Source organism: Aquarana catesbeiana, linkage group LG09, assembly GCF_042186555.1.
Source record: "Aquarana catesbeiana isolate 2022-GZ linkage group LG09, ASM4218655v1, whole genome shotgun sequence".
Lineage (NCBI taxonomy): Eukaryota > Metazoa > Chordata > Amphibia > Anura > Ranidae > Aquarana > Aquarana catesbeiana.
The window spans coordinates 217,939,687-217,950,453 of NC_133332.1; the positions used below are offsets into that span (position 1 = coordinate 217,939,687).

The window sequence follows — 10,767 nt, forward strand, 5'->3', positions numbered from 1 at the left end:
TTACAACTTGTTAGCCCAAAAGAGGTATACAGGTCGTAATTTCCAATGTCCAATGTTTTCCAATGTCACTGTCTGCCTGACAGATGCCCAGCTGTATCTACTGCATCTACACTCTCAAGTCCCCATCACATCTTGGAAGATATACTATCTACTTTATACTGCCTAGTTAATTACACTCCTTGGTCCTTCTTGTCCAGTTTATGTCGCCCATCTGCAGGGGCGTTGCTAGGTCTACAAAAGATCTGGGGCTAGAGCCCATAGCAGCGTAGTAAAGAAAATCATACGCTTGGGCGGGCATACACATGTATATACAGTAATATACGTGTGGGTATATATATATTCCCAGAGAGCCCCCCACTTACATCAGGGTCCCCAGAGAGCCCCCCTTACATCACCTTACATCGGGGTCCCCAGAGAGCCTCCTCCTTACATCAGAGTCCTCAGAGAGCCTCCCCCTTCCATCAGGGTACCCAGAGGGCCCCCCCACTTACATCAGGGTTCCCAGAGAGGTCCCCTTACATTAGGGTCCCCAGAGAGCCTCTCCCTTAAATCTGGGTCCCTAGAGAGCCTAGGCCTTAAAATCAGGGTCCCCAGAGAGCCTCTCCCTTATATCAGGGTCCCCAGAGAGCCCCCCACTTATATAAGGTTCCCCAGAGAGCCTCCCCTCCCCTTGGGGACCCCTGCAGAGACTCGGGGCTATTGGCCTCAGATTCGGGGCTATAGCCCCAAAAGCCACCCCCTAGCAACGCCCCTGCCCATCTGTATCTACACTACATGGTGCCTGTCACCCCATGGAAAAAAATAGTCGATTCTAAGGTGCCTAGTTGTATCTATATTCCCTGATCCCTGTCACCCCATGGCAGATATACTGTCCAGCTTATGGTACCCAGCTGTATCTACATTTCCCATTCTCCGAAAGTGGTATACAGTCCGCAATTTCCAATATCCCTGTCTGACAGATGGCCAGCTGTATATGCACTCACTAGTCTCCATTACCCCATGAAAGGTGTACTGTCCATTTTATGCTGCCAAGTTGTATCCACATCCCTTGGTCCCTAACTCCCATGACGGATATACTGTCCAGTTTAAGGTGTCCAGCTATATCTATCCTGGGCCCATCTACCCCATGAAATATATACTGTCAAGTTTAAGGTACCCAGCTATACCTTCACTCCCCATTACCTGAAAGAGGTATACAGGTTGCAATTTTTAATATTACTGGCTTCCTGACAGATGCCCAACTGTAGCTACACTCACTGGTCCCCCTCACCACCATGTTTGGCTACATAGAAATTAATGAATTATAATTTTGTGACATCTCAATAAAGTTTAAAAAAATGTAAAAATTTCAACAGTGCCTTCCATTGGAACAATGCAAAGCACCACCCCTCATTACTCCTACACAACAGACACGCATTTTTTTTAGTACGGGCTGGGGTGAATGAGCAATAAATTGTATAACTCATAAGGCCTTGCCAGGAACAGCACACAAACCTTGTGCAAATGCAACAACACGCAAACATAATGCAAATTTAGATGGGGGTCAAGGCTACAGCTTTATTCACATTTAATTTATAGGCAAGGCAATAGTTATATTAACTTTGAACCTTTTGGTAACCAAAAATACCAACTGCAAGTAACGTAGAACAGCAACCAACCGAATACCTAATTCAAGAAAGCCTGCACAACATTAAAGTGTATCTCTAGCCAAAAATGTTTTCTATTAAGGAAATCGGAAATTCACAGTCAGGTTATACTGCCACCTACAAGAGTTTGGGTCACTGACTATCAGAAAACTTGTAGGCCATCTCTCATATAACCACTCTTCTACCCAGCATGCCTCTGTTTTTTTGCAAGTGTCCCAGCAGGTTGGACAACTTTTTCTTCAGTTCTGCTGAAAATAAAACACATTTTTTTCCTAGCCTTTCTTGCTTTGTGGAATTTTTTTTTTTCCTTAATGATTTCAATGACATTTCCTTGCTTCACCACTGCTTGAGCTGGTCTCCTATATAGCAGCTATTTGGATCAGAGTTTACTCCTTTGTAGTATTGCTTTGGAGGCCGTACCTGGACCCCTATGGACTGGATGTGTGAGACTAACCTGGAATGTGACCCTCAGTCACTGGGCTCTTAATTTTGGGGCTTTCCAGACCTAAGTGTACTGTGTTAACTGCTGAACACTTTCCAGGTCCCGAGGCATGGCACAGCCCCAAGTGTGACCCTGTCTCTAAAGATTCCCTTAGCGAGTAAGGCTGATTAGGCTGAAGCACCAGGAGCTACCTTAGTGTTTGCACTGATAGGTGCCTTTTCAGATTCCCTACCATGGTTTGTTTCACCAAGGTACGGAATAAAACTGAAGGACCAAACGATTACATCAACCACTGGGTGCTTTATTTCTTGCCATTCATCTGGGAGGAAGCACAGTCTTGCTCCTGCATCTATAACACCATGGGGTTTCTCGTGTCTGGTCTGCTTCCACTCCTAGGCTATAGTGACCCAGTCACCTCTGGCAATCTGAAACTCTTATCAGCACCAACTGCCTGCCTGGGTTATTGGGTACCTTAACCTTGTCTCACGTTGGGCCTAGTTGTTTACCACTGTGTGTAACATGTCTTTGCTAAGGCTACTTTCACACTGAGGCATGCGGGTGCTGGCGGTAGCGCCGCTTTACCGTCGTTTTAGCGGCGCTAGCGGGGCGGTTTTAACCTCCCGCTAGCGGACGAAAAAGGGTTAAAACCGTCCTGCAAACCTCCGCTGCAGGGAAGGGGTGCTTTAGGAGCGGTAAATACACCGCTCCTACATCGCTCCAAAGATGCGGCTTGCAGGACTTTTTTAACCGCCCTGCAAGCGCACCGCTCCAGTGTGAAAGCCCTCGGGGCTTTCATACTGGAGTGCATTGAGCAGCTCTTTCAGGGCCCTTTGCAGGCGCTATTTTTAGCACTTTAGAGCCTGCAAAGAGCCTCAGTGTAAAAGGAGCCTTAGACATACAGAGGACAGTCCAGGTGACCTCAGCCTATACTCCCTTTGGGGTTTTGGGAACATTTACTCTGTATCCCCAGACACAACTGATACGTGCAGTCTGGAGCCTGTGACCACTATTGTTATACATTCATCTTCAGTAAAGTCTTTCTCAGCTCTGCCGGATGAGGCCGAGGACTCACCCATGGCCACAGGGGCATCTGTGTCCACTTAGGATTTTCTAGCTGTTTGAGGCTCTGCAGGCAGAATGCCCAGCAGCTGAGCACAAAGTGTGCTCTGGCTCCATCCCCTGTAGAATTCGTCTCAGACGCTCTTGAGCCCTTAAATCACTTGACACTGTGATTAGCAGTGCCACAGGTGGTCAGAGTGTGCTCCTGTCGCAACGCAAGAGGCCTTTGGAGGGGGTCGGAGGAATCCCACCCTTCTCCTTCATCTCATGCAGTAGGTACTCATAGCCTTCTGGAGCCACTCAGCCCATTGGGCTCTAACCCATCTGAAAGGCCTTCTGCATGAAGGTATGCCCCCACTTATACAAGTGGGAGCTGTTTGTACATCTGGACTTGGGTAGTTTAAATACCTGGCATCTGGGTGTTAAGGAGACCCCTTTTAGCCCACAGACTAACCCCACTATCACTGACCATCCTTTGCTTCTGCACAGAGCAAAGGTACTTCATGGTCCTGTCCTGTTTCCTGGTACTCTGGGACTCATTGTCTCTGTCCAAGTCCTAACTTTGTGTTCCTTCCAGACACCTACTGCCTTCTTCAGAAGAACCTATATAATTGGACACTGTTTTTCCCCCTGGTACCTGGTACTCCTCAACATTCCTTCACTCCAGATGGGCTCCTTGACCTACAAGATCGACAAGGATTGGGACCTGACACTTCAGTGTCCTTTGGGGCACTGGCTATTTCTGTGGTGGATATTGTTGTTCTCTTAGTGCCCTTTCCTGGCATCCCTAGTGTGGGATGCTTGGATGACCATCCTTGAGAAAGGTCAGCTTTTTGGACCTTGCAGTAATAACTCTTTTTTGACTGGGTAGGAACTTACAAGTAATTATCACTAGTGACTGTTGATGCTAAAACAGCATCCATCGTGTGTATCATTGGACCCCGCATTTTTGTCACTTCCTCTTTCTTCCCAATCAGGGGTTCTGTAAGTCATTAAAAGAGCAACTTTTAATATGGTTTTCCCTTCTCTTGTTGGCTCATGGGCCCTTCTATGGCAGGTTGCCTGAGCTTAAGAGTGAGACATCTAGATGTTTTTTGGGGGTGGGGGTGAATATGGTGTTTTTCTCCCTTTGTCCTAGGGGGACCCCACTTGCTGGGGTGTTGCCATACCCAAGGTTTCATTCTGGTTCCCCAGAGCAGATGATCTCCTTGTGATTTCTTGTAAGCTCACAGTGAGGGACAGCAGCACTAGCGTTGTCGATTAGAATCCCAAACACGACACTACCATTTCATGTTCTCCCTGTGCCTGTGTAAATTTCCTCCAGGTACTCTGGTTTCCTCCAACACTCCAAAGACATACTGATAGGTTAATTGGATCCCATCTAAATTGGTCCTAGTATGTGTATGTATGGATATAACCTTAGATTATAAGCTCCTTGAGGGCTGGGACTGTTGTGAATGTACAATATATATGAAAAGTGCTGCATAAATTGATGATGCTATATAAATTCCTGTAAAAAAAAAATCATTTTTGGAAAGATCAACAAATATTTTCTATACTTGCTAAAAATGTTCCCAGCCTATACAGTGCAAACTAATTCAGCTACCACATTTAAGGACTGGTAAGGTGCAAAGTATTACAGTTTGTAGGCTTAATTGCTGACTCTACTAGCAAGGAACATGGAAAAGCAGAAAGGTGGGTGGGGCTTGTCACTAGAGGACATGTGGGCAGGGCTTGTCACTATTGGAAATGTGAGTGGGCCTTGTCACTATGGTAAATGTTGGCGGGGCCTGTCATGATTGGAAATGTGGATGAGCCTGTCACGATTTAAAATGTGGGCAGGGCCGGTCACTGTGGAAATGTGGTCGGGGCCAAAACTGTCACTGTGGAAATTTGGGAGTAAAACCTCACTTACACAAACAGGACGTTACAGGAGATGCACCCCCTTTACATAAGGGGGGGGGGGGCAGTTTGAGTTTGGGGGTTGTTTGTTGGTAAATATAAAAGGTCTAAATTAAACATGGTCACAAAGGTGGACTAAGCCTAAAGAAAAAAAAAAAAAAAAAGTTTTGACTGAAATTTAACTTAACCAGTTCCCACCCGCCCACCGTACATTGACTGCAGGCAGGCGGGATCACGTACATGTATGTGGACAGCTGGTGTGCGCGCACCGCGCCGCTCCCACGACTGCTGTGTTCACAGGACATAAATGAAAATCTGCAAGCTTTAAATGCAGAAAAACAAAGCAAATGTGTGAGTATGTGTTATTCATCTCCCACAAGCATCCACCAATCAGAATTTATCCACTCAAAAGTGATATTTCAGCTATAGTTAGAGTGGCTCTGTGAAGTCTCACTCGTCTTGCTGCATTCTAATTTTATTATGAAAAATAAATGTGAAAAAATATAAATGTGCAATGTCTTAGCATACAGCAATCTCAATCTTGTAAAAATGTTTTACATGGTCCCCATATGAACAGTTTTATTTTTCAGCTTGGTATATTTTATAAAAAATAAATGTTTACAGAGAATAGAACCAACCTATAATGGCCATGGTGGCTGGGTGGGATTGGGAACTTGGACACTTATATCCATCTGCTACAGTTTAAAGAGGCTGGTTTCAGCATGAGTTAAATGTTGACATGGGGTGGATTGACTCATAACTCTTATCTTCTGTCTACGCAGGCCTCCAGGTGGTGTTAAAGTCGATCATGAAAGCGATGGTCCCTCTGCTGCAAATTGGATTGCTGCTGTTCTTTGCTATCGTCATGTTTGCCATCATCGGACTGGAGTTCTACATGGGGAAGTTTCACAGGACATGTTTTTCTCGTGATACAGGTGAGGGGCAGTTGTGTGGTGGTGGAGCTGGAGGCAAAAATAAAGAGAGGATGCTAAAGATCTGCACAAGAGCGGAATCATCATAAATGAACCAACCCCCTGCTGTCCATTATAACATACATGGTCTCTTCCATTTTCCCCAATGACAAGTATCTCCCAGTCTGTGTTGCACAAATTTGAAAATGTTCCTCTTTTGCCATTGGTCAGTGTTTAAATTGTTCCACCCTAGATTCCATAAAGAAAGCTACGTCCAGTAACTGGTGTCCAGTAGTAGATATATTGCCCAGTCTATAGCACCAAGTGCAATCTTTATGGCCCAGTTCTTAATACTCAGTAGAATCTACACTTCCCAATTCCTTGTGCCCAGTTTAAGCTTTTTTGGCCAGTCGCTGTAACCTACATTTCTTGGTGTCATTTGGAAACTTTACTGTCTAGACCCCAGAACTTCCAGTGGAATCTGTACTTTCCATGCTTTGGTTCTCTGTAGAATCTATACTGCCTAGTTCTAGTGTAGATAAAATGTCCTGTTTCTAGTACAGAGCTATATCTGCATTCCCAGGTCCCTGTCACCCCATGGTAGATACAGTACAGCTAGGTGCCAGAAACTGGATAGTATATCTGCACCCTCTGGGTCCCTGTCACCATATAGTAGGTATACTCTCCATTTTCTGGTGCCCAGCTGTATCTGCATTGTTGAGTCCATTTCACACCATGGCGGATGTATTGTCTGGTGTTTTCCTATATCTGCACTGCCCTAATCCCTGATGCCCAATGAAACATGTAGTGCTCCCTGTAAAAACCAGGAACCTGAGAAAAGGTGGGCATTTACTTTTGGCTATGCTTGCCAAAGATGCCGATGGACAGAATTTGGTTATGGCATGGCTGGCGAAAAATCAAATGTCTGTGGATGCTGTGCACATCACACCCTGACCAATCTCAGGGAAAAAGCTCCTTGGCTGCATTCGATCTTCTGTTGTTAGGGTTAAGGATGTTTGTGTAGTTCTAACAGTAAAACCTTCTGGCTGCTGTCTTTTGGGCACCTGTGCTTGCCCATTTAGAGCAAAGCAACGACTTTGACTTAATCCTCCTTACTGCCAGCAGAACAAACTCACATTTCCTTCAATCCCTCACAAGCTTGTGACTCAAACTTTGATAGAGCTGGACCAGTTTATAGCCCCAGTGATTCTTAGCTTCTACAGCGATTTTATTTCATTATCAGTGGAGTATGTGCTGCTGGGGGAGAAGGACAATAAATTGAACCTGTTGCTTCGCCTGAATGGACACTGCATAAGTTCCCTTTTTTTTTTTTCTCCAACAAAGATTTTTATTCAAGATACATTAACATACATAGTCAACGGTACATATCCATGTAAAGCCCAACGGAGACACCCCCAAGGTCATTGTTAACAAACCCGATATACAATACAGTAAACAATGTAACTTGCCTAACCAAAGGAACCAAACTGCAATAGGTTTTATACCATACTAAAAGACAAGCTATGCCCTCTCTAGCAGTCTAATTATATACTGTGCAGGGATATATCTAATTAGCCAACAGTGAGCCGAAGTAGCCTATCCATGGTCAAATCATCCAGAGCAAGCCCTGGAACATCCAACCACAGTGACCATAACCTCTCAAATTTATGCTGATTTCCCCTATGTTGGTATATAAGCTTTTCCATTCTTAACAGCTCATCAATAGTCTTGATCCTTTCCCTCACAGTAGGGGGAGCCTCTGACTTCCAGTGTACCATGATCAGTTTGTGTGCCTGGAACACAACTTTGAGGATAGCCACCCTAGTATACACTTCCCAGTCCTACTCTTCCAATACACCCAGTAAGCAGGCTTTTGGGTCTATAGGAAGGACCACCTGAAACACAGAATTTATCCTGTGTATCACCCCTGCCCAGTAGGAATGGAGTTTCGGACACCGCCACAAAAGGTGTATTAAGTTACCATGGCCCCCCTTACACCTTGTGCAAGTAGAATCCGATCTTAGACCCATCAAGTAGAGTCTATGAGGAGTATAATACACCCTTAGAATGAGATGCAGTTGAGTTAACCTTTGCAAAACATTTAATGAGCACGTGACCACAGCCTAAAAGGCTTCCTCCCACTGTTCACCCTCCAAATGACCAACATCCCTTTCCCAACGATCCATCACTCTCAAGGGAATACAGACTCAGGTGGACTGTAGAAGCATGACATAACTTTGTGAAATACAGTCTTTGGAGGACTCAGCATCCCTGGTGAGACTGAATATCGGAGTGGGTGGCAAGGGCCATTCCGAAGAATTACTCTGTGCCTTAACTGCGTGCTGCAGCTGCATATAATAAAATTGCATAGACTGTGGTCCATTGAACTTATTCTGTAATGCAGCAAATGTCAGAAGTGCCCCATTATGCAATATTTGTTTAAGATGTGTTACTCCATATGCTGACCATCTAGCCCCACACTGCAATTTCGCCAGTTCTATATAAGTGTCATTACACCAGATGGGGCTATATTCCGTGTAGCCTGTTTCCTTCTGAAGGTATTTCGTCATGTTCCAAACCTCCTGAATAAGATTATACGTCAGGTATCTCTTGTGCGGTAATTCAAAAGCTTGCGCTTCAAGGGCCAGTACTACAGATCTCCTATGTGTGGTGTGATACATCACCACCATGTATGAACCGCACCCTGTGTCATCTTTCCCATTCCCCATGTCGATGGTTCCTATGAGGTGTTGTAACTGAGCTGCTAGATAATACAACCATGGGTTGGGCAAGGCCAACCCACCATCGTCTTTGGGTCTTTGTAAAGCCTCGTACACACGATCGGATTTTCCGCAGACAAAACCTCAGACTTTTGTCCGAAGGCGTGTGCCTGGATTTTCTCTTGCATACAAACGGCAAGGAATTGTCAGCCAACGAACACGAATGTACTGACGTACTACGTGGTTTTTCAGCTCTTTAGCGCCACCCTCTGTGCTCCTTCTGCTAATTTTATGTTAGTAGAAGTTTGATGAGTGTTGATTTGTGCTTTTCATTTCGCGCTTTTCATTTAGCGCTTTTCAGTTTGCGCTTTTCATTTTGTCCTTTTCAGTTCACACTTTTCATTTCGTGCCTTTCAATTCTTTGCTGAACGGCCGATCGTCAACCAGCCATGTTGCGGAATCGGAGGAGATAACGTGTTATTTATTATTGGCCTTGGAGTTATTGCTTTGACCCAAGTCCAGTCCAGGAACAGGAGGAGGATTTCTTGGACCAAAAATTGGTTGCTTTATTAATCATGACCAATTTATGTCCTTCGCCTTATCTGCGGGAGCTCCAGGAGAATAATCCAGATGTTTTTCGGAATTATCTCCGGATGACGGACCCCTGCTTTCACCAACTCTTGGCATTGTTGACCCCCTATATTAAGAAGCAGGACACATGCATGAGGCTTTTATTTTAGTTTTTGATTGAATAATAATGATTTGATTTGTTATATTTTCTATATTTTTGGATGCATAATATGCACTTTTTGGTTAAGTTCTATTGGCAGATAGCATGTCTAATTTTATTTGTTTCTTTTTTTTCATGCACGATAAAACAAATTGTGGAGAATAATACTTGGCTACGTGTTTTATCTCAAATGACAGTTTGGGAGTAGGCAGTTACATTTAAAAAAATACAATGTAAAATTAACACCAACATAGTTGTATCTTTGAACTTAAAAACTACGGATAATGGTGTTGTGGTAAATTGCCCAAAAAAAAAAAAAAAAAAAAGCATAATAATATTCTTGATATCACTAGAAAAAAAAAAGCCTTTGAAAATTTGTTTGACTCCATCAGTATCACCAGCAAAGCAGCTTCATTATTATCCCATTAAAGAAGAAGAGAATTGTGCGCTGCATTTCGAGATTTCATAATTTGCCACGTCATGAATGTTATATCTCCATTACGAACGCTAGTTTACAAGACCGACCGCTTCTGGCTCGTCCTTGCTTCCGAGCATGCGTGTTTGTACTTTGGACTTCTGTCCGACGGACTTATGTACACACGCTCAAAAAATCAGACAACAGACATAAAACCTGCTATCCAACATTTGTCCGTGGAAAATCCGACAGCAGTTGTCCGATGGAGTGTACAAACGGTTTGATTTTCCGCCGACAGCCTGTCATCACACATTTCCAGTCGGAAAATCCGATCGTTAGTACGAGGCTTTAGTGTTCTAACCCAATTCTGAGCATAAGTTCACTTTAAAGATAAATTTTTAGCAGACAAAAAATAAAGTACACCAAAAATGTATTCAGTAAAAAAATGAAACATACTTGAAAATGCAATTGCTGTAAACACTTGAATTTGAATTGGTCTATGACTAGGCCTTATATGTTAAAGCCTATCCCAAGCAAAATTATTTTAGTTTTAGAACTGGGGTTAATGGTTGTCACTGGGATTGGAAACCCTTCTTCATTGTACCATAAATGTGACAGTCTGTGTCCTTATTGGAAAGATTTCCATTTATTCCCTGTCCATGCAGAAAGTGAGGGGAAATCCCCCCAGCAGGGCTACAGACAGTAACGTAAACCTTATGGCGGATCCAACAGTAAGGCAGGGCATAGAAGATACTATTTTCTTTCCTGTAAATCACTTGATTCCCCATCAACAGAGTCAGCCTTGATGGGGGAATCCCTCCAGCGGAGCTATTGCGTTCTCCCAGCAGGGGGTGGGGGGTGGGCGCGGGGAGCCGTCCCTGTTGGAGGAACACAGTGATATTTGGTAGTGGCTATAGCCACCGGCAATAATTGCAACCTAAA

General features: G+C 44.2%; 1 protein-coding gene across 10 annotated transcripts in view; it reads left to right on the forward strand.

Annotated features, from left to right (window-relative positions):
- CACNA1B (calcium voltage-gated channel subunit alpha1 B) overlaps positions 1-10,767 on the forward strand; it is a 404,014-nt gene that overhangs the window by 160,293 nt on the left and 232,954 nt on the right. For all 10 annotated transcript variants that reach the window (XM_073599719.1, XM_073599724.1, XM_073599718.1 and 7 more), the window contains exon 4: positions 5,832-5,984. In XM_073599719.1, coding sequence (XP_073455820.1) covers positions 5,832-5,984 — 153 coding nt within the window. The remainder of the gene's footprint in view (positions 1-5,831; positions 5,985-10,767) is intronic.